The 25,227-nt window shown below is 35.7% G+C and overlaps 1 protein-coding gene across 4 annotated transcripts; it reads right to left on the bottom strand.

Moving 5' to 3' along the window:
• Nucleotides 1–866: 866 nt before the first annotated feature.
• Nucleotides 867–23,795, bottom strand: LOC150045637 (caspase-4-like). Of its 4 annotated transcripts, none has more exons than XM_090319600.1 (9): nucleotides 23,726–23,795; nucleotides 13,027–13,281; nucleotides 11,085–11,170; nucleotides 10,123–10,296; nucleotides 8,764–8,998; nucleotides 5,539–5,679; nucleotides 3,495–3,604; nucleotides 2,579–2,682; nucleotides 867–1,070 (listed from the first exon to the last, which is right to left on the bottom strand). In XM_090319600.1, the coding sequence occupies exons 1-8, from the start codon at nucleotides 23,730–23,732 to the stop codon at nucleotides 2,584–2,586; spliced, it is 1,107 nt and encodes a 368-aa protein (XP_090175726.1). In that variant the 5' UTR covers nucleotides 23,733–23,795; the 3' UTR covers nucleotides 867–1,070; nucleotides 2,579–2,583. The 4 variants fall into 4 exon arrangements, with proteins under 4 accessions (XP_090175726.1, XP_090175727.1, XP_090175728.1 ...); XM_090319601.1 differs by having other exon boundaries at nucleotides 11,085–11,167; XM_090319602.1 differs by lacking the exons at nucleotides 2,579–2,682; nucleotides 3,495–3,604.
• Nucleotides 23,796–25,227: the final 1,432 nt, after the last annotated feature.

The raw sequence follows: 25,227 nt of genomic DNA, 5'->3' as shown, positions 1-25,227 counted from the left end.
TACCCATTGAAAAATATCTCCATGCTAAATGAAAGGACCTCTAGGATATAGAAACAAAAGCCATATAATGAGGATTGTTGTCCTTAATGTACTATGTTATCTCTCATCTCTTTTGCTGTCCCTTGGTTACCTCATATTGTTACAATATCTCACTTTGTTATCTGATATATTGGATATAGTTGTATTTGGTTATTTGAAATAGGATAGGGACGGGAGGAAAACAAGATGAGGGGTGAGGGTGGGGGGGGAGGGAAATGGCTTCCTGCTACAAATCAATTATTATAAAGCATGACCAGCAAATTTGTGTAGGTGGTTCACTTTCAGTTTGTTTTCTATGTTGCAATGAAGCCAACTGGGCCTGTTAGGATTGTTTTTAATCCCTCAAGCAAATTTATCCAGGAAGCTGGTATGTGAAGGATAGCAGTTCACAGCTTCCCAAGTAGAAAACTCCGTGATGTTCCTCAGTCTTTAAATGATTAGCAAAAAGATAATCTAGACACCTGGCTCAATTGTGAGCAAATAAACTGAGTAAGGCATAAGGCCCTTGAATTTAAGAAAATGACAGAATCATGATCATCATGATCATCATCATTATCATGATATGATCAGCATCATTACCACCCACCATCATCGTGATAAATACTGAAGTACCTCATATCAGGTATTCTGTAATAGCAGAAGTTGTAAGAAAAGGAGGGGGGGTGCTTCCTCATTCAGCCTTTGGCAATTCTCACTCTACTACCTCTCTGTTATATGAGCTATAAAACAGGAAATCTGTTGAGTTTATCTCATTTCATTGCACTTCATTCATACACCATGTAATCTTCACTTCTAGTCACTATTAAAGAATCCCCAAAATACTCAGGTCATTTGTTTTTATTTTATTTACAAACAGAAAGTAATAAATACTACACTTGGGTGCAAACCAGTTGGTAGAAGTGTGACTAGCAAGAACCCTGAGTTCAGGCCATAATTCTGCAGCAAGGGATAACTCGCTGGTCTTCGAATGCTAAGTACATGTGCTGTATTGGCAAAGGCAGTTCTTTATGGAAGACTGTGATGCTGTGGTTCTGAGGAAGAATGAAAAAGTAGTAAATGAAGCTGGTCTCCCCTGAAGACTTCATCCTACCACCTATCACTCATATATCTTCAGTTCTCTGCCTTGTTCTTACCACCTTCTTGATTTGTATTTTTGTTTAGATCATGAAAGAAATGGTATCTACTACAGTTGATCTTTGTAAATCCTGAGTTACATCATTTCTTCTCCAAGAAAACTATGTATATGCAATATGACTACCAGTTCTCTGATTCTCCTTCTGCCATTTTCCCCACAGTCATTCTCCTCTAGTCACCTTGTCCCTGAACAGTTCTTAACCATATTTAGCACATTTATGCAATAAAGTAATTGCCTCCATGGGATATTTGTCCTCAGATAGGATACTTTCTAGCACAAGCAGTAAGTTTACTCCAACATTCTGTCAGTTCATCCTTTATTTTTATGTTAACTCATCGTTGTATGACCTATGATAAATTTCCATATCTATAATCACATCTGTCTCTACACATTAGAATATAAACTTTATTCACTGATATTTTCTCAGCATCTAGCCTTGAATCTAGTATATAGTAATTATTGATAGAGGCCAGGTCAAGTGAAAAAAAAACCTCAATCTTCCAATGGATTTTTTTTTTATTAAATTAGGCAAGAAAGCTGGCTCTGCTGACATGTCTATAGCATTTTACAATTTGAGATTCAGAAAGCACATATGAGAGATAACTGATATATATGTTCAGTGTTGAAATAAACTTTGAAATAAAATACAACTTACACTCTTTCTGAAAATGAACTTAATACCATCGAAAATGAACTTAATACCACAAAATGGTATGAAAAAAGCTATTACGAATGAAGTAATCATTGTGTCTAAACTTAATCTACCCATTCTACAGTATTTTTTTTCTATGTATGTGGTACCAAGGAATCGAACCCGGGTCTTCATGCATGCTAGGCAAGCACTTTAACCACTAGGCCAAACTCCCCGCCCCATTCTACAGTATTTTAATCAAAATGTTTAAGGCTTAACAAGGAGCTTCAATGAGTTTCAGAGTAGTAATAGAAGGTCTGAAGTTACATTCTGAATAGTCTGTCATCTACACTCTAAGAACAGTGCAGTAAGCTAAAGGACAGATCAGAACTGGAGACTCAGAAATAAGGGATAAGAAATGTTAAATATATGAAAGCTAGCAAACAGTCACCAAACCATATTATCAAAGACCATTAATTCAGTTATAAAAATCATCAATTCCTTTTTTTGCCAGTCATGGGTCTTGAAGTCAGCTGTCCTTGGGCATTCTCAAGGCTAGAGGTTTACCACTTGAGCCACAGCACCACTTCCAGCTTTTTTTCCCCTCTCTCTCTATATGGTACCGAAGAATCAAACCCAGGTCTTCGTGCTTGCTAGGCAAGCACTCTACCTTTAGCCAGACACCTAGCCCTATCAATTCCTTTAATCATTTGGCATCACCAATAATATGCTCCCATTTTTTTCAGCTTTCAGTAACTACTCTTGGTACCTACTGTTTTCAGTTACCAGGAAAGAGGTAGAAATCTCTTGTTAGGGTTATTCGTTCAATAGAAGGCAACTGGGCTTTAGTAGTTGGGTTTTCAAATGATCGTTGGACCTAGAACCAAACACAGACTTAAAATAAGATAAGCTTTATGCACTTTCAGAAACCTTTCACACAATATGCCAGATAATTCCGGGAGTAAACAGTATTCTTGTGGTAATCTTGTCGTTCACGGAACCAAGACTGTGGATATTCCAGTTACCTCATACCTCTTTTCAGTATTTTACCTTTCATGCCTTGTGTAACTGAATATTTTAAGAACAGTCATCTCATCCCTAATCCAGACCATTCAGTCTCTATTTTCTGTCTGTGTTTTGTTTTTACATACATGATCATTGATCATCCACTGGATCATGATTCAAACCTGTTCATTTGAGAGGCAGAGACTGAATAGAAGCTAGGGGGAAAAGTTCTCAAGACTCCATCTGAACAAAGACTAGGCACAGTGGAATATGTCTGTCATTCTAGGTACATGCGGGAAGTTCAAATAGGATTACAGACCAGGCTAGCTCAGGCATAAAGTAAGATCATATCTCAAAAATAACCAAGACAAAATGACAAAACGGGCTAGTAAAAGTGTATGTTTAACAAGCATGATACCCTGAGTTCATCACCCAATTCCAAAGAGGCCTGTAAGAATTGTATTTGGAAGATTTTCTTAGAGCTTCCTTGGTGGCATTTTGATCTGTTTTTTGTTTGTTTGTTTGTTTATTTTTAATAATAAAACAGTTTAAACTCTTGAATTAAACTAGCCAGGTACTATTCAAATTTTTCTTTCTGCCAGTTTGTCCATTTCGTATGAAAGATGAATAATGATAAAAGCTTCTGAAGAATTAAATGAATAACTAGAAAATTAAAGAAGTTACCTTTCTAAATATTTGCACTAGGTGACAGGAGCAAGAGTATTTTTGGAAGCATTTGATGAGTTCAGTGATGAAGGGTGAGCCTTTTATGGGGTCTCTATAGGACAAGTTATCTATAAAGAAAAAAGTTTTATGCCTTGGTCATTATATTTCCCTAATTATTTTATTTTTATTTATATTAGAAAAATAAACTCAGCATAGTAAACCTTTACATAGCTAGAGAAAGCATATAACACTACATTATCTCATTTTCAACAGAGACAAAAACAAGCTGGCAGATATTGTATTAGAGTAAAGCCTGTCAAGAATTGCAAGTGCTGGCATAATGAGGGCACTCTGATTCTTGTAGCCATGTACAGTGTGCTTCCCATTCTCAAGCATTGAAGAACCAAGAAATGACATAATAGCATGACAAACATGACCACCTGCCTACAAGATTGTTCTCAGACTAAACTGTTCTGTTTCACAATATAATAAACAAAATTGATGGGCCAGGGGCATGTCCTAGTGGTAGAGTGCTTGCCTACCATGTAGAGAACATTAGGTTCAACTCCTCAGTACCACACAGAAAAAGCCAGGAGTGGGGCTGTGGCTCAAGTGGTAGAACACTAGCCTTGAGAAAGCCCTAGGACAGTACCCAAGCCCTTATTTCAAACCCCAGGACTGGCTTGAAAATTTAAATAAAATTGACCAGCAGAACCAAATTTACAGTGAAAGATTAATAACTAGCAGAGATCCCATGTAGAACTTAGTATCAGCAGCTAGTGATACTGTATCTTAATGTAGATTTTACATAGAGAGAAAGCTTGTGAAGGAGAAGGTTATGTTCATCGCATAAATTCTGCTGATATTTTTAAAAATATCTCTAACCACATTTTGTTGAATAGAAAATTTTATGTTCCTTTTGCTTCTTTAAAATGATTTAGCAATAAGATTAGACAATACACAATGGAATTCTATGCTGCTGTCAGAAAGAATGACATCGTCCCATTTGTAGGGAAATGGAAAGATTTAGAAAAAATCATATTAAGTGAAGTAAGCCAGACTCAAAGGAACATAGGCTCAGTGGTTTCCCTCATTTGTCATAATCGGTAGAAACCTTGGGCTCTACTAGCAGAGCTTTACAAGAGAACAAAACCAAGATACATAAGGCCATATAGAATGAGGCTAAAAGAAAGGACTTCCAAGATATAGAAACAAAAGCCATATAATGAGTGATTGTTGTCCTGAATGTACCATGTTATCTCTTATCTCTTTTGCTGTCCCTTAGTTATCTCATATTATTACAGTATTACACCTGGTTATCTGATATATTGTGTATATGCGTATTTGGTTATTTGAAGTCGGATACAGAAGGGATGAAAACAAGATGAGGGGCAGGGGTAGGGGAGGGAAATGGGGACCAAGATATGAGAAAGGGTATCAATGTTTGTGAAGTAATGCACCTTTCTATCTGGTAAATATAATGTAACCCTTCTATAAATTACAATAAAATATAGGGAAAAAAGATAATACAACTTGAACATTAGAAAAACAAAACTAACACAACATAATTTAATTACCTAGATGTAAAATACTATTATTATGGAGTTGATAGAACTTACCAGATCTTGTTCCTGATCTTTTAAAAGGATGTTTCCATGCCTAAAGGGCTGTACGATTACACAACTGTATGTAGAATCAGAAAGGAAGTATAGAAAGAAGGCAATTGGGTCTGAATTCCATTAAATATCTACTCCAATACCTTCAGTCGATTCAGTAGGAAACAGAATCAGTTGTTTATGTTTAAATAGTGTTTAAAATGGAAGGTTCCTTCTATTCAGTTGCTTTAATAATTTCTTTTAAGGCTATGGATATAAAGGGCAGCACTTCTATTCAAACTACACTTTTTAAAGTGGGAATGTCTCTGTCCTCCCATCATAATATTATTTATTTGAAATACATTGAGGGTAATCAAAATTTCTCTAAGACTCTTGTTTAACAGATCTCATCTCATTTCTTAGAATCACTGAATTGTAACCTCAGTGTAAAACTGAAAAATACATACTTGGTGTTGAAGAGAAAAAAATGATGAAGTCTTTTTCTTTGTGTCTCAGAGAAATAGCATCTTCATCCAGCTTCTGTGACTGGAAAGAGTTGTCTTCCAGGGCTGCTGGTGAATCTCTGACCCACACTCCTCCAGGGCTTCCTAGAGACAGCAACTTTGTCCTTACTGTTTCTCCCTCGATATAGATATCACAACTTCCCACCTAATTCTTTTTTAATTGTTCATTCTAATTACTCTCTGTCTCTGTCTCTGTCTGTCTGTCTGTTTCTCTCTCTCTCTCTCTCTCTCTCTCTCTCTCTCTCTCTCTCTCTCTCTCTCTCTCTCTCACACACACACACACACACACACACACACACACACACACACACACCATTTTGCCTTTCTTTTCTAATGTCTTTAGCTATTGAACCAGTTAATAGATTGAATCATGCTCAAGTAATGACAGTATCACAAATCCACAAGAACCACTTAAAATAGCGAAGTATTCCGTGATATGTATTTTCTATATATGACGAGTTTATAAGGCAGGTCTGCTTTAGTTTTATGGGGAACCTCCATACTAATCTCCAGACATTCCAGACATTCACATCAGTCATACATGTGGTTTCCTCCCTTATCTGAGCAGCAATTGTTGTTTATTTTCTTCATAACTTGGGAAAACTGGAATTGAAATACTTTCATTTGCTTTTCTATTTCAAACTAGGGATATTGAAAGTTATATATATATATATATATATGCATGCACACAGACATGTATTAGCCATTTCTGAGAGTTGTCTCTGCAGTTCATTTACTCTATTTCTTATTGAGATTTTTTTTCTTAACAGTCTAATTTGTTGATGTCTTTGTATAAACTGAATATAACTACTTAACTCCTTACCTGGCAACACACAAAGCTTAGCTTCCAGATTTTAGCTAAATTATTCAATTAAAATGAAAACAAAATGAATCATCCCATAGGCATGATGCATTTGGGCAACAGAGGCAAAAAGAAAAAGTGAGAATTCAAATACAATCCTACGTATTCTGTAAACTCCCTACTTACTCCAGCTTCAGTAATGCATGAGTGATAATAATGTGCTGTTACTATTCAGTGACCTCTGTTTCTATACCATTTTTATAATCATGAACATATTAATTGTATATATAAATTTAATGTTTTTCCTATACATGAATATATTATGCCTTGGTCATATGTCCTCTCTTTTCTCTGTCATCATTGTCATCGTCGTCGTCATCTTTTCCTTCTTCCTCCTCTTCCTTCTCCTCCCTCTTTCCTTCTTCCTCTTCCTCCTGTTCCTCCTCCTCCTTCCTTCTTCCCCTTTCCCTTCCTTCTTCCCCTTCTCCTTCTCTTCCTCCTCCTCCTCCTCCTCCCCTGCCTCCTCCTCCTCCTCCTCCATCATTCTATTTCCCTATAGAACATTTTCCATTCACTGATATTTATCCTTACTTTTATGGGTATATTTGTTAGTTTCCTCACATAGCAAAAGATGTATTTTTCTGTGTGCCTTGATTATTTTGTTGAACACTTGCTCTACAAGTTCATCACCCTTCCTATAAATGACAGGATGTTATTCTTGTTGGCTAGATAATTTATCCAATGTATATAAACACTACATTTTCTTGATCTAGTCACCACTTAATGTAACTTTTGTTTGAGTTCTGTATATCAGCTATTATGATTAATGCTTCTAATGCTTGTATAGAGACAGGTATACAAATATTTCTATTTTACACTGACTCTGATTAATAGTGTCAGGGTTTCTGTACTTACATCAGTGTCTTTGATCCATTTGGAAAAGATTCTAGTGGAGGGTGATATATAAGGGGTCTAACTACACTTTTCTTCATGTGTATAGCCAATCCAGCAATCCCACTCCTGGGCATTTACCCAAATGAAAACAAACAAGGCTACACTAAAGCTACCAGCACACTATGCTCATTGCAGCATTATTTATCATAGCTAAAATACTGACCAACCCAGATGCTCCTCAGAGGATGAATAGATCAAGAAAATATGTTGGCATGTGCAAACACATTCACACACACACACACACACACACACACACACACACACACACACACACACTGGAATTCTATTCTTCTATTCATAAAGAAATGGAAAGCCTTGGAAAAAATAATATTAAGTGAAGTAATCCAGAACCAAAGAATCATAGAGTCCATGGTTTCCCTCATTTGCAGTAGTTAATATATGTCCTAGCAGAAGATTACAGTAGCTCAACAGCTATGTTCATATGACATACAAAATGATGCTAATTGAAGTGGACTCCAAGATATGGAAACAAGAAGGTATTTTCCTATTTCTTTGTTTTGATTTTGTTTTCTTAATGTTTATTCCCTGTTGTCACTATTGAATTTTGGTACCCTGTATCGTGTGAGTGTGTGTGTGTGTGTGTATGTGTGTGTGTGTGTGTGTGTGTGTATAATCTGAATTGGGGAAAGGAAGGGAAAGAAGGATATTGTAAGACAAAGGACAAAGGGTGAGCCAATGCAACAGAGATACTCACAAGACATGTTGGAAATGAACTTTACAACTTGGGGGGAAAGGGAGTTGGGGAAAGGAAAGCTGGAAAAAATAAGGGATGGGAAAACAATGTTTAACAAGAAAAGTAATCATTACCTTACATATGTCATTAACCTCTCTGTACATCACCTTTACAACAAAATAAAATATAATTTTAAAAGAAAAGAAAATGAAAAATTTTCCACAATTTCTTAAATCATTCATTGTTTCTTCAATGAGTTGTTGTTCAGTTGTCCAAGTGTCATGTGTTTATAGTTTCTCTTAGTGCTGATTTTCTGGTTACATACTTTTGTTATCTGATAAAATAATTCAGTGAAATAATTCAATATTGTTTAAGTTTTTAAAGGTCTTCATTTGATCTCATATATGGTCATTTTGGAAAATTTGATATGCACTAATGAAAAGAATGTCTGTTCTATACCTGTTAGTATATTCTGTGTCTCTTGTGTAGCCATATATCAGGTTAGTTGGTAAGAGGTGTATTTAAATTAAGTGAGCTTTGTTGACTTTTTGTCTTGGTGACTTATCTATCTGATGACTTATCAATTAGAATTTCCTAATAATTAAATTTATGTACTTGAACAAGATATGTTGTAAGATGGGATCACCTAGGTATAATATGTTTCATGATCATCTGCAACCACATTCATAACCTTTAGATTTCTCATCTTTGAACTTACCACCTCTGCAAGCTTGTATGATAATGACCTTGGGTTTGTCTCTTAGACCACGGCAATTGCAACTGTTGAATATCTGATAGATGGTTTCATAAGGCAACACATCTGGGGTTTTATCACTATGCATAGTTCCACAGATTCCATCAGGGGTACCATGAGACATAAGCACCAAAAATGTGCTGTCTGAAGAACTGTGCTCTTGTCGGTCAGCAAAAGCTCTCAGCACTGACTCCATATCCTGGAAAAGGACAGTGTCTATGGCAGTAAAACAAGTAGTAAAATTTATCTGACATTCTAAATCTACTGTCGACAGCATGAAATATACATAAGGCTCTTGTCAGAGTGATTAATCAATAATACTTATTATTTACCTTTCTTGATCTGTGTCTTCCAAGCTTGTTCTCCTGCTGACATACTGTAAACTGTCTTCACAATATGTATGCATCTATTTATGTCATTCATACTACTTTTTCCTTTGAACTTACACATTTTTCTCATTTACCAAATGAGAGCCTTGGGTGATAAAGATATCACAAAACTTTCTCTCTAAATCCCTTCCCACGTGCTTTTAGGAAAAACAAACTTTAGGAGTGATTATACCCCACTTTTTATTACTCCCTTCTTCAGATGACCACCTTGCTGGTGTTCCCTCTGTTTTCCTTTGTATGTCTAACTCTCAAGTTCTCCCTTGCACTTACAGCTCCCTCTTTCTGGAAAACACTTCCCACTCACTTTGCCAAAAGCATGTCATTCTTCATAACCCTATCTCACTTTTATGCTATCTTTTCAAAAAAGAAGTTCTGCTGAACCTCATTGAACATTACTCTCAAATTTCTCATTTCTGTTTTTACTCCATTTATGTCAAATGATTTGTTCTTTTCATTTTTATAAACACATATAGAAATCAAATATTTGAAGCTATATAAATATATATGTGTGTATGTATGTATATATATGTGTGTGTATATATGTATATATATATATTTTTTACTCTAGTCTAGTTGGACATTAACTGTCTCATTTACAGAATTATTCCCAGTGCCAGAAAGAGCTCTCATACCAAATCAGAGCTAATACATCTTACTACAAATTTCTAGAGATAAATCACAATTATTCCACTACAGAATTAAGGTGTGTATGGATATACATTTCACTTCTCCACTTATATGTTATAAAGATATTGGTAGCTAAAAGAAATATACTTGCCTAAAATTTAAAAAGAGATTCATCTATCTAATTTCATAATTTGTGTATTACACAGAAACACAAAGGCCTGTGCCTAGTGCTTGTTAAGAGTTTTGTCCAACAGCAAAAAAATGTACTGAATATTTATTAAGACTGCAGTGAGTAAGGAGCTCTTACCCTGGCTGTTAGTTTCTCTTCTACACTCACAGCATAGCCCAGGTCTTCAAGCAGCCCCTTCATTCCACTGATGTCAAAGTCAGCGCCATACCTCAGAGCAAGGTGCTCAAATTTTGTATTACATATAATGAGAGCTTGACGTGTGCGGTTATTTCTTTCCTTTATGGGATAGATCTACAAAAAATGGATATTCAATGAAGTTAAGTTACTAGTGTTCCGTGAAGCTCCCATATTCCTAGACCAGCTTTGAATTACCCATGGTACATTACAGGATTAATTCAATCCAAGGTGCTTCAAAAATAACTAGTCAGAGAACACACCACATGCCCATCAGCATTGCTTTACTAGGTCTTGTGTGGCTTCCTCTCCCCAGAACTCTATCAGAAGACACTGCCTTCCATTCTCTTTGGTGCCCAGAGGAAGGAACAGAGCATACCCTGAACAGTTATTAAAGAATCTCAAAGAAGCTAGAATAATTTACACCTTCTATAAATTTATCTACATCTAATTAAATCTTTTTAGAACTGAAGCTGCAGATCAAATTTACTGTTAATTTGCCCTGGTTCCAATAACAATGGACAAAATAGATCCTTTGTGTTTTGTGATATAACTGTGGTATATTTTCTTAACATATAAATATATAATGTTTCTCAAACATTCATGATACTGTTTAAAAATCCTTCATGTATAGTCTTTTCAACTCAGTAAACATTTTTATACTATGATTATTAATTAAATTTCCCACAAATTCCAAACAGAATTAATAATTGAATAATTAATGGACATTTTATCATCGAGTTGAAGGAGAATTAGAATCTGACTGAAGTCACTTCAGCTATTTTTTGAGTCTCAATTAGAAAGCTTATCAGTGTCCCTTTCTCCCAAACTTGGTGATTTAAGACATTTCATCTTATTGAGATCAGTTGTTTTTTTTCCCTCACTTCCATGCACAAGCATAGTACCTCATCAGCCATTTCTGTACTGAGTCTCAGGAATTCCTCACGGGGGCAAAGCTTGAGGACATCAGTAGATTCTGCTGGTTCAGCTGCTTTAGGAAACATGAACAAAGATAAATTATATTTTCTGCTTCTGTAACTCAATTAAGTACTTCAGAATACTAAAAGAAGGAGAAGTTCTGAGAAGGCATTTGGATATATGGAGACTAAAAATAAACAGATATGTAACAATGGAGAAAAAAAAGTCATTGATAGAGAAAAATAGAAGCACTCAAAATGGAAATGGATTCTCATCTTTCTGGAAGAAAATCTACTATTTGGGACCAAATTGGTCCCAAGAATTTTTATTTTTCATTTGCTTAACTTTGGTATAATATACTCATCCAAGTAGACTTAACATCGTTTCTAAGAAAAAATATATTAAGTATTTTTCAGGATGCTATCCATTAGAAAATGCTATGAATTGAGGGGCCAGGAGTTTGCCCTAGTGGGAGAGTACTTGCCTAGCATGCATGAAGATCCAATCCAGGTTCAAGTTCTTGGTACCACATACATAGAAAAAGGCAGAAGTGGTGCTGTGGCCCAAGTGGTAGGGCTCTAGCTTTGCAAAAGCCCAAGGAGAGTACTCAGGCCATGAGTTCAAGCCCCAGGATTGGCCAAAAAAATTATATGAATTGATAAAATTTTCTATTTAAAATTTCTAATATCCGCACTTAAAATTAAATATAAGGAGAAAATTATTTTTAATAATAAGTTTTATTTAATGTATCCAAAATAGTATCATTGTGACATGCCTTACTACTCATAATTCAAGGGCCCATAAAGTTTGTAGCTGCTTCATGGAATGATATCCTCACCTGACTCAATGTGATTCACATGAAAACACACAATCACATTACTTGAATTCTGTGTCATTCAGAAATTACTTATATCAGAAAAAGTCTGACTTATTAAATTAAAAAATTTCCTTTATCTGTCATCAAGTTTTAAAGTTAGATGTTCAAGAAAGTTATTCTTTAATGATTAGTGATATTTTATGCCAGGGCAAAGTTTTACTTTCTTAGTTTTTGGAGAGATAGAGATATGCTGACATAATTCTAGGTATTACAGAAAATGTTTGTGTATATACAATATTAAACTCAACATAAAAGAAAGTTGTCATTGTATAACAGAAAATACTGTGGACTCTGTGCCCCAAGTGAGTTTCTCATAACCAGCCTGCAGTAGAAGGAATTTAAACATAATCATACCAAGTGAAGTAAGCCTGCCCAAAGAAACATACATTCCATGGTTTCCCTCATTGGTAATAATCAGTACATATCTAGGATATTCCTAGCAGGGTGTCACAATATCTCAATAGCTATGTACATAATGACCATACAGATGATGCTAAGCAAGATAAACTCCAAGATACGAAATGAGCGTGTGCGTGTGTGTGTGTGTGTGTGTGTGTGTGTGTGTGTGTATTTGAATTGAAGAAAGGAAAGGAAAACTGTGGAAGTATTTGAGGAGAAATATTGTATATGTAGGAGGAGCTTCAGATGAATGATAATATTTTGGCATTTATCAGGTGCCTGGCATTAGTATGTTAGCAACCTTACTAGTCATGAGAAGGATTATTGGAATTGTCCCCATGTTATAGATGATAAAACTGATGTCTGAAGAGGTTAAGATACTTGTACAAAGTCACTGAATTCACATAATAACAGAATCTAAGGTTAACTTTTTTTTCTACAATGTTTCTATACTAATTATTTCTGTTTACATCCTAAACAAAAGGACTTTGTTTGGGGAATTGGATCTCACCCTGCTAAAGATAAAGGGGCTCTAAAAAAGACTGATTATTTTAATGAAAGTTGTACTTCAGTAATAGAATGATCATGAAATCAAGAAGATACTGAGGGTCTAGAAATTTTGAGATATCCATTGGAAGTTATTCTAGTCTTACCATTTACATCATGGCTCTTTGACTTCACATTAAGGATTTTTTCTGTTAGCACGTGACCTGCCATTGCAGGGTTCCGCTGCAAAGCATCCACGAAGACCCAGCGTTTATCTCTCCACTCAGCATTGTTAAATTTCTCTTTGTCCTCTTCCTCAAATTTTACCACATCGTTTTGTACCAGATTTTCCAAAACACTAGTGAGAAGATTTTTGCCCACAATTTCTACCATCTTAAGTGGATTTTTCCTGTGATTGCTTTCTGTCAGAAACAGGAAAATTTGTTCAGCTATATGTACATCTAACAAATTTATCCTGAACTTTAGACACAGCTTCTATTATGTGAAATGCCCTTAGAGTGCATCCTACTTTAGCTAACTCTCTGCAACCAAGTATACATATCTTTTATTGTACCCGAAGAAGAGTCTAACCTGTTTAAATACATGCCAAAATATATTTGGTTTGAAAAATGTTATTTAATATCAATTAATTTAATAAAAGGCATCGTCTCTTGAGCATTTTATATGACTATAAAAGTAATACCCGTAGAAAAATAATTTCAAAATAATCATTTATCATCTATATTCTATGTTCTTTATAAATACCACTATACCAAACCCTTGCAATAAGCGAGTAGGATATTTATTTTTTCTATCTTAAATTTTAAAAAACATAAAAATAAATATCATTTAAGTGATAACTTGTGTTAATTAAGATTGCATAAACCTTAATTTTCATAAAACCATATTATGCAAATTAGGATTCAAATTCTATTGGTGTAGCATATTCTCTTGTTAACCATGGCACTGCATTAGTAACAATAGTGAAAATTTATGGGGCACCTATTTTGCTTTACTTGAGTCTCACAAATACTATAAAAACTTTTGTGAAAGTATAGTACATGTATACATAGAATACTATTCAGATATTGCCAAATGACACTCTGCAAAATGAAATGTATGAAAACATGGACAAAAATGGAAGACAACTTTAAGTAAAATAAATCAAAGTATTAAAAGTCAAACACTGTATGATCTTACTTAAATGTGCATTTTAAAAATACAAAATTAGAAATCAAGTGTAAAATGGTGCTTACCAGGGTTTGGTGATGGAGGAAAGAAAGTTAGGGAGATATGAACTATTGCATATAACATTTCCTTAGAAGAAGTATGTTAATAGTGATAGATTATTTGTTTTTCAGAGAATACATTTTAAGTATTCTCTCTCTCATACACACAAGCATAGGAATTAATACATACGTTAATTAAATTCATTTAGACATCACCCAACATATATCTTAAAACACCATATTTTACACAGAAAGCCTGCAATTTAAATTTTCAACTGCAGTAATATAATTTTAAAATGAGGTTTTTGCCTAACATCCTCTTTTCATAAACTGCATAATCATAAAGCCTACCAATTGTAGGCTTTAAATAATTGTACCAATTGAAAGCTTTAAATAAGAAACAAATGACTTTCAAATTTACCAAGTCAACGTAGATAAAGGTCCCAATTCTGATAACTGTATACGCAATAGTCAATGAGATATCTTTTTACCATTACCCAGATGCTCATCAAATTTAACACTTAAAACAAAACTGCTCACTTTGATTCTCCTCTTTCATGTCTTGCTACTAAATAATTTCTAACCTGGAATGCGGGGGCAGTACACCTGTTTGCTTCATTTCTCTTTATCTCATTTTCTGTCCAATCCATATTGTATTGACTTTCTCTGATAAATATTCACCAAATCTGACAGCATCTTTTGATTCTGTTTATGTCCTTCTATTCAGGCCAATGTACTTCCTTTCTCAATAACTACAAGCTTATAAAAATCTTCCCTCTTTATCTATTCTTTACTACAAAGCTTTTCAATCAATATCAAGTAAGGCCTTTCCATTCTTCCTCATATTCCAATACTGTTAATACCTTGCTTGCTATATTTTTCCATCTTTTAGTTTCTAGAAAATCCTACTTAGGCTTAGTTTACATTTTAAATTTCTTACCCAACTCATTCTTTCCTATTGTGCCCTCTATATTTCAAGTCTTAATTAGTACTTTCTTTAAGGACTCCTTCCAGATGCTCTCTGGTTGCATGAAGAAGAAGGGCATGTGCTCCTGAGATATCTTGCTTTTCCCTATCTCAGAATTTTTCTCCACATTACTATAATTCTAAGTCTATATGTCAGAAACCCACTTTTACTTTCTAAGCTCTGCGAGGTCAAAGCCTTAAAAAGTCTATATTATTTGTGACATTCAAGTGGTCTTTAGTAATTCACTGTTGAATCACACACTGATGTAAGCAAAAATGAGGAAATATAGGCATGATCCTACTATTAAAGAATCTCAGTGTTACTACACTGTTGGTGGGAGTGCAAACTCGTTCAACCACTATGGAAAGCAATATGGCAGTTCCTCGAAAGACTAAACATAAAGCTCCCCTATGACCCAGCAATTCCACTACTTGGCATTTACCAAAGGTCCAGAAACAAGGACATACTAAATCCACCAGCACAACAATGTTCATTGCAGCACTATTTACCATAGCAAAGATATGGAACCAACCTAGATGTCCCTCAACTGATGAGTGTATCAACAAGATGTGGTATTCTATGCTGCTGTCAGAAAAAATGACATCGACCCATTGGTTAGGAAATGAAAAGACTTAGAAAGGATCATATTAAGTGAAATAAGCCAGACTCAAAGGAACTTAGGCTCAATGGTTTCCCTCATTTGTCATAATCAGTAGAAACCTTGGACTCTACTAGCAGAGATCTGCAATAGAGCAAAATCTTGATACATAAGGCCATATAGTATGAAGCTAATTGAAAGGACCTCCAGGATATTGAAACAAAAGCCATATAACGAATGATTGTTGTTCTTAATATACTATGTTGTCTCTCATCTCCTTTGCTGTCCCTTGGTTATCTCATATTGTTATAGTATCTCACTTTGTTATTTGATATATTGAATTTATTTGTATTTGGTTATTTGAAATTTGATAGGGAAGGGGGGAAAACCAAGACGGGTGGGGGTGGGGGGGGTGGGAGGGAAATGGGTACCAAGACATGTGAAAGGGTATCAATGTATGTGAATTAATGCACCTTCTATCTGGCAAATATCATGTAACCCTTTTACTAATTACAATAAAAAAAAGAATCTCAGTGTTTACTAGCATGTTAGGTAAGTTCGATTACTGAGAAAGAGCAACTTGGAAATTTTGAGGTACAGCAACATTGTATTTGCTCACCTGTTCTTTTCCCAATAATCAGTGAGCATCTGTGTGTAAATGATTATTTAATAGTTGTAGAAATATTATGTGGTAGATACGTTCACAGGTATCAAGGCTTACAAGTAGATATTGATATGCATATTGATATGGATGATATGCAAATAAGCTTATTTTATTATTAGCATATACAGAAGAAAAATATTTTATTTTAAAGGTTTTTGGGGGGGGTTTTGGTTTTGGGGGAGGGTTTGTTTTTGTTTTTGTTTTGTTTTTGACAGTCCTGGGCTTGAGCTCAGGGATTGAGCACTGTCCTTGGACTTTCTCAAGGCTAGAGCTCTACTACTTGAGCCTCAGCACCACTTGCAGCTTTTTTGTCTATGTATGTGGTACCGAGGAATAGAACTCGGGTCTTCTTGCATGCTAGACAAGCACTCTACCATTAGGACAAACTCCCGGCCCAAAGTTTTTATTGTAATTAATAGAAGGGTTATATTATATTAGCCAGATAGAAGTGCATTTCTTCACAAACATTGGTACTCCTTGTCATGTTTTTGTCCGAATTTCCCTCCCCCCACACCCTCCCCTCATCTTGTGTTCCCCCCTTCCCTATCCTATTTCAAATAAAGAAATAAACACTTATACAATGTACCAGATAACAAGGTAAGATACTGTAACAATATGAGATAACTAAGGGACAACAAATGAGAAGAGAAATAACATAGTACATTAAGAACAACAATCACATTATATGGCTCTTTTTTCCATATCCTGGAGGTCCTTTCATTTAAATAGCAATAGGTGGGAGTTGGCATTCTACAGTAGGAAGGAGTTTGAAAGTGAGACATGAAAGATTAGTGGAAGCTGTAGGCTTAAGTTCAGGAAGGGAACCTCTGTTCTTGAGGGAGCAGTATGACCAGAAGCAGAAAATCTTGAAGCTGTGATGCAGTCAGGAAGCTAGTGGAGCTGGGCTTTGAAAGAGAACTATAACGTAAGCAGAAATATATAACACATTGAAATGGCAATGATCAGACACACATTGTTATTTGAATACTTTTGGAGAAAATGAAGATGAAGAGTTCTGAATCAGGCCAGCCTGAGACCACTTTGCCAAATGCACCTTTTACCTAAGACAAATTTTATAATGTTTCTCTCAGTATCTTCTTTTAGTTGGTAACTACAAAATACTTCCATAATTTTATTTTTATGCATTTTATTGTTATTATAAAGGTAATATACAGAGGGATTATATACATCTTGTAATGAGTACATTTTTTGAACAGTGTCACCCTTTCCCTCTCTCTTCCAGTTTTGCCCCTCCCTTCCCTGCCCAAAAATTGTATGTGTAGTTAATTTTTAACGTAGTTAAAAATAGTTGATTATCATTGTTGCATCTGGTCATCCTTCTCTGACCATTTCTTTTTTTTCATATATTTTTATTGTAATTAATAGAAGGGTTACATGATATTTTCCAGATAGATGGTGCATTAATTCCCATACATTGATACCCTTTCACATGTCTTGGTACCCATTTCCCTCCCACCCCCCCCACCCCCACCCGTCTTGGTTTTCCCCCCTTCCCTATCAAATTTCAAATAACCAAATACAAATAAATTCAATATATCAAATAACAAAGTGAGATACTATAACAATATGAGATAACCAAGGGACAGCAAAGGAGATGAGAGACAACATAGTATATTAAGAACAACAATCATTCGTTATATGGCTTTTGTTTCAATATCCTGGAGGTCCTTTCAATTAGCTTCATACTATATGGCCTTATGTATCAAGATTTTGCTCTATTGCAGATCTCTGCTAGTAGAGTCCAAGGTTTCTACTGATTATGACAAATGAGGGAAACCATTGAGCCTAAGTTCCTTTGAGTCTGGCTTATTTCACTTAATATGATCCTTTCTAAGTCTTTCCATTTCTGACAGCAGCATAGAATACCACATCTGTTGATACACTCATCAACTGAGGGACATCTGGGTTGGTTCCATATCTTTGCTATGGTAAATAGTGCTGCAATGAACATTGTTGTGCTGGTGGATTTAGTATGTCCTTGTTTCTGGACCTTTGGTAAATGCCAAGTAGTGGAATTGCTGGGTCATAGGGGAGCTTTATGTTTAGTCTTTCGAGGAACTGCCATATTGCTTTCTATAGTGGTTGAACGAGTTTGCACTCCCACCAACAGTGTAGTAGTGATCCCTCCTGGCCACATCCCCTCCAGCATCTGTTGTTATTAGTTTTCTTGATCCTGGACATTCTAACTGGACTGAGGTGGAATCTTAGAGTTGTTTTGATTTGCATTTCTTTTATGACCAGAGATGTTTAGCACTTCTTCATGTGTCTATAGGCCATTTTTGTTTCTTCTTCAGAGAAGACTCTCTTTAAGTCTTTGGCCCCTCTTTTAATGGGATGGTTGTTACTTTGGAGATTAGTTTTGGATTGATTCAATTTTTTGAGCTGTTGATATATTTTAGATATGAGGCCTTTGTCTGTTGTATGGTTGGTGAAGATCTTCTCCCACTCTGTAGGCTTCCTAATTAGTTTACTAGCTATGTCCTTTGCCATACAAAAGCTCTGCAGTTTTATGCAGTCCCACTTATCCAGCCTTTCTCTGATTTGTTGTGAATCCTGGTCCTTATTAAGAAAGTTTCGACCTATCCAGACACAGGCCCTAATGAAAGCTTGTAAAAATGGCAGGAACTAATAAATATTTTCAATCCTGACTCACAATATCAATGGACTTAACTCTCCAATTAAACGGTATAGATTATCTAGTTGGATCAAAAAACAAGATCCATCATTCTGCTGTCTTCAAGACACACATCTTACCCAAAAAAACAAACACCTTTTGAAAATGAGAGGTTGGAATAAACTCTTATCAAGCTAATGGCCCCTATAAACAGGCTGGAGTTGCCATCCTCATATCAGATAAAATAGACTTCAAACTAAAATTAGTAAGAAAAGACAAAGAAGGTTTCTACATACTACTAAAGGGATCTTTCCTCCAGGAGGACATAACCATCCTAAATATCTACACACCGAATCCCGGAGCTCCGAACTTCATCAAGCAAACTTTACTTTCACTGAAACCATACATAGATCAAAACACAGTTATTGTTGGTGACTTTAACACACCACTCTCATCTTTGGACAGATCAACAAGGCAAAAACTCAACAGAGAAACCGTAGAATTGAACAACTATATAGACCAACTAGATCTAACAGACATCTGCAGATTATTCCACCCCCAGCAACAACACAATATACATTTTTCTCAGCAGCACATGGAACATTTTCCAAAATAGACCACATTTTAGGCCATAAAACAAACCTGGACAGATTCAGAAACACTGAAATTATTCCCTGCACTCTCTCAGACCACAAGGGCATCAAATTGGAACTGAACACCCATCTCCACCAACGAAAACCCTGTAACTCATGGAGATTGAACAACACATTGTTGAATCACCAATGGGTCATTGAAGAGATCAGAACAGAAATCCAACAGTTTATGAAATTTAACAAAAAGGAGCACACAAAATACCAGCTCCTTTGGGACACGGCAAAGGCAGTACTCAGAGGAAAATTTATAGCTCTGAGTGCCTACAATAACAAACTGGAAAAATTGCAAACCAACAAGTTAATGTCTCACCTTAAGCTCCTGGAAAAAGAGCAACAAACCAACCCTAATCCCACTAGAAGGAAGCAAATTATAAAATCAAAGCAGAAATAAATGAATTGGAATCCAAAAAACTATAGAAAGAATCAACAAAACAAGGAGTTGGTTTTTTGAAAGAATTAACAAAATTGACAAACCCCTAGCAAATCTTACCAAAAAAAGAAGGGAGCATACCGAAATAAACAAAATCACAAACGAAAATGGTAATATCATGGCAGAAATTACCAAGATCCAGAGTATCATGAGGGAATACTTCTCAAACCTTTACGCTAACAAATTTGAGAATCTAGAAGAAATAGATGAATTCCTAGCCAATATTAACATACCCACACTGAACCAAGAAGAACTAACCCAACTAAACAGGCCTATTTCAAGCACTGAAATAGAAATGGCAATAAGAGAACTTCCACCTAAGAAAAGCCCAGGGCCAGATGGATTCACAGCTGAATTCTATAAGGTCTTCAAAGCAGAGCTCACACCAATACTCCTCAAGCTCTTCAATGAAATTGAAAATGGAGGCTCTTTACCAAACTCATTCTATGAAGCCAATATAACCCTCATCCCCAAACCAGACAGAGATTCATCAAAGAAAGAGAACTATAGACCTATTTCTTTGATGAACATCGATGCAAAACTTCTCAACAAAATACTGGCCAACCACCTACAACAACTCATCAAAAAAAATTGTACACTATAATCAAACAGGTTTCATCACAAGAAGGCAAAGCTGGTTCAACATATGCAAATCAATTAATATAATTCAACACATCAACAGGAGCAGGGACAAAAATCACATGATTGTCTCAATAGATGCAGAAAAGGCATTTGACAAGATCCAATACCCCTTTATGTTAAAAGCTCTGGAGAAACTAGGAGTCCATGGAACATTCCTCAATATAATAAAGGCTGTGTATGACAAACCCACAGCTAGTATTATACTTAATGGCAAAAGCTAAAGCCATTCCCTCTAAAATCAGGAAAGAGACAAGGATGCCCACTCTCTCTACTCCTCTTTAACATAGTATTAGAATTCCTAGCCAGTGCAATAAGGCAAGAAGCAAACATAAAGGGGATCCAAATAGGGAAAGAGGAAGTAAAACTTTCCTTCTTTGCAGATGACATGATCCTGTATTTAAAGAATCCTATAGACTCCACTCCCAAGCTCCTTGAGCTGATTCAAAATTTTGGAAGGGTAGCAGGGTATAAAATTAACCCCCAAAAATCAACTGCCTTCCTCTATGCCAACAGTGAGAGGAATGAGGCAGCAATCAGGAAAGCAACTCCTTTTGCAATAGCCTCAAAGAAAATAAAGTACCTAGGAATTAGCTTAACTAAGAATGTAAAGGACCTTTTTGATGAAAACTTTAAAACCTTGGAAAAGGAAATTAAAGCAGAACTAAGGAAATGGAAAAACCTCCCATGCTCCTGGATTGGAAGAATCAATATCGTGAAAATGACAATCTAGCCAAGGGCTATCTACAAATTCAATGCAATACCCATCAATATTCCAATGTCATTCTTTAAAGAAATAGAAGAGGCAATCCAAAATTTCATATGGAATAATAAAAGACCCCGTATAGCAAAAACACTTCTTAGCAGAAAGAACACAGCAGGAAGAATTTCAATACCAAACTTTAGACTCTATTACAGAGCTATAATTATCAAAACAGCTTGGTACTGGCACAAGAACAGGCCTGAAGACCAATGGAATAGAACTGAAGACCCAGATATTAAACCACAGACCTATGGCCACCTAATCTTTGACAAGGGACCCAAAAAAATAGAATGGAAGAAAGACAGCCTCTTCAACAAGTGGTGCTGGCAGAACTGGTTAAGCACCTGCAGAAAACTAAAGTTGGATCCTTCTTTGTCACCCTGTACTAGAATTAACTCCAGATGGATCAAAAACCTGGAGGTAAAAGCCAACACTCTGAAAACTTTACAAGAAGGAATTGGAGATATACTAGTTCTCTGACCATTTCTATGCTTCCCAAAGACAGAGAAGACAAAAGGCAAAGAAAAGATCAAACAGAGAAAAAAAAAGAAAAAAACTTCTCTTATTTCCATTTCCTGGAGTTTATTTCAATGAATGTTATTTTAATATGATTAGATGCATGTAGGTATAGCAGCTTTTTGTTCTCCTAGAATATTCTCCTTTTGTCTAGTTGTTAATGCCTATAGACTTGTATAAGTTATCAGTGTATATATTCATTTTCTACCATCCAGTACATTTACATGTAGATTTATAAGTTCATTCTAGCTACTACAAATGAGGGAACGCATGCAACTTATTTTTATCTGGATCTGTCCTACTTCATTTTAATAGTTCTTCCAAGTCCTCCCATTTTTTTATGAATGGTACAGTATCATTCTTTCTGATGGATAAGTAGAATGCTGTTGTATACATATACCATAGTTTCTTGGTCCAGGGCATCTAGCCTGATTCCTTATCTTGCCTATGATAAATAATGCCGGAAAAATTGGCCATCCACATGTAGAAAATTAAAGCTGGATCCTTATATATCACCTTGTGCCAGAACCAATTCAAAATGGATCAGAGAACTCAATATAATCCCAGAAACCATGAAAATATTACAGAAAGGAGTACGGAAAGACTAGGACTCCCTGGCACAGGCCTCAACAATTTCAAAGAAGGACTGGATAAATGAGATTTCATCAAACTTAAAAGTTTTTGCCTGACAAAAGACATAGTTAACAAGATAAACAGAAACCCCACACAATGGAAGATGATTTTTATCAGCTCTGCATCAGAGGGAGCTCCATTTCCAAGTTGTACTTATAGCTCAAAAAAAAAAAAAACCCTCAAAGAAACAACAAATAAGATGTAGGAATGACCAATAAACACATGGAAGAAATGTTCAGTGCCTCTGGTCATAAAGGAAATGCAAATCAGAACAACACTGAGATTCTACCTCACCCTGGTTAGAATGGCCATTATCAAGAACACTAACAGTAGCAAATGTTGGCAAGGATATAGGTAAAAGCTACTTTATTAATGCTCTTGCTAGAAAAGTAAACTTGTTCAATCACTCTGGAAAGTAGTATGAAGTTTCCTCAAAAGTCTAAACATAGTTTCCCTATGACTCAGCAATTCCACTCCTGGGAATTTATCCAGTTGACCACAAGCAGAGCCACACTAAAGTTAGAAGCACTGCCATTTTCATTGCAGCATTATTTACAATTACATAATTTTAAATATTCACTTAAAAGAATGAAGAGGTGGTAATGCAGAAGTAAGTGTATCAAAAATTTTTGTGGTATATTTAGTGGGTTTTTTTAAAGATACAGAATTGAGGTTGATGTTACAGAAAAAAAAGACGGCTATAATGTTCTGGAATATTACTGAATACTATTCCTTGAGAATTTTAATTAACAGTTTCCAGACTCTAGGTTTTCTATATTCATAAAGCCTCTTGATTTTATCTAGTACCCTTCAGTCTTTCCACATGTCTAATAGTCCCTTATTCAATCCAGTAACTGGTATGTCTAATTCCTTGGCTTAGAGGCTTAGAGGCAGACCCTGTCTGGCCATAAATTGAAAACAATAGGGATTAGCTTCTTTCTCATCCAAACACATCTGAATACCATACTCTCCTCAGCATCTAAATCCACATAAATACACACAAGTAAACAGGGGAAAAATTCTACTTTTACACTACTTCTCTGGTCCTCTGTTGTTAGATTCTGACTGCCACAAAGTAATGAGTAGAATGTTTTCTAAACATTCCTACTCCAAGTTCAGGAGAGAGACCCCCAACTCACCAGCCATTCCGGAGCAAACAGCCTCAGTTGGTTCCTGCTGCACTGGAGAGATCCTTCTGCTGGAAAATGAAAGTCCCTGGACCAGAGTTTCCTGAGTTGCAAGGGGTGGAACTTCTGGTTACATTGTGAAACTACTGCTCAGAACTAGTTTCCTGTTGGGAAAGCCCCTCTATTCATAAAATTGACCTGTTAGTGGCCAAATTTAGTTTCTCTCTTTGGGAACATTTTTTGAAAATGTAATGATTAAACATTGTCTTGATATCTGGCACCTCAGGACTGTTTTCTCCGTTCATTTTGTCTCACCCTCACCTTTTATTTTGTTTCATTTTTCTGATCTCTTAGTATGTGTACCTCTTCTCATTAAAAGAATGAATCAGAAGAAGTTGAATTAAACTAATTTCATATTCATACAGGTAGCTTCTTTCCTGTTTAAAATGTGTAGATCCTCTTTCCTCCCTCCTCTTATGTCAGGTAAACCTTTCTCTTCTCCCTGCATGCTTTTCTTTCACTGCCTGAAACTGTCCTAACATTTGATTTTATTGAGGATGATCGTTTACCTTTGCATTTTGACATTCTTTAAACAAAGATTTCCATGAAGAAGCTCAAGCTGTAATAGAAAAAAGCATGCATTGTATGCATAAGGGTACAAAAGAAATATGCCTAGAATAACAGATAGTGAGAGGGAAGAACAGAGGGAAATGGGAGAGAGGGAGGGAAGGAGGAAGAGAGAGAAGGAAAAAGGGAGGGCTGGGCAAAGACAGAGGCAGAGAGAGAGACAGAGAGAGAAGCAGATTGCATTTGATCTTGAAGGTTCTCAAAAGGTCAGAAATTCATTTTTACATTAGGAGTCTTAGCATTAGAAAGAGTATATGCTTACAGATGGAAATATAGTTCTTTCCTAAGCATAACATAGCTGAGTGAATGACTAATCCTCAGCTCACATTCATTACATTGTAAAGGGATCTAGTGGGGTTTTTTGGCAGTGTCCAAGTGTGTTGATTGTTTCGTATGTGTTGACAGTTTCCATTTTCCCGCAGACTAAATAATTAGGGACACTGGATGTCTTTTCTGTGTCTCGAATATTGAGCTCTGCATTCTTTTTTTTCAGTAGTTTTTTCATATATTTTTATTGTAATTAATAGAAGGGTTACATGATATTTGCCAGATAGATGGTACATTAATTCCCATACATTGATACCCTTTCACATGTCTTGGTCCCCATTTCCCTCCCCCCACCCCCATCCCTCATCTTGTTTTCCCCCATTCCCTATCCAATTTCAAATAACCAAATACAAATATATCTGATATATCAGGTAACAAAGTGAGATACTGTAACAATATGAGATAACCAAGGGACAGCAAAAGAGATGAGAGATAACATAGTACCTTAAGAACAACAATCATTCATTATATGGCTTATGTTTCTATATCTTAGAGATCCTTTCATTCTTAAAAGTAAAAAACCTATTATGAAACTTATATACTTGGTATATGTATCACTA

The sequence above is a fragment of the Megascapheus bottae genome, chromosome 27, assembly GCF_031878675.1.
Source record: "Megascapheus bottae isolate mThoBot1 chromosome 27, mThoBot2.hap1, whole genome shotgun sequence".
Taxonomy (NCBI): Eukaryota; Metazoa; Chordata; class Mammalia; order Rodentia; family Geomyidae; genus Megascapheus; species Megascapheus bottae.
Note: the sequence above shows the minus strand (reverse complement) of the source record. Positions and strands in the feature narration are given on the sequence as shown.

Bases quoted from the DNA above. Each gene is read 5' to 3' on its own strand.
- LOC150045637 (XM_090319600.1), bottom strand. The intron at 3,605-5,538 runs GTATGTATTTTT...TTTTCTTTATAG, and splicing joins TTTTTTCTCTTCAACACCAA to ATAACTTGTCCTATAGAGAC. The intron at 2,683-3,494 runs GTAACTTCTTTA...GTTTGGTTCTAG, and splicing joins TAGTGCAAATATTTAGAAAG to GTCCAACGATCATTTGAAAA.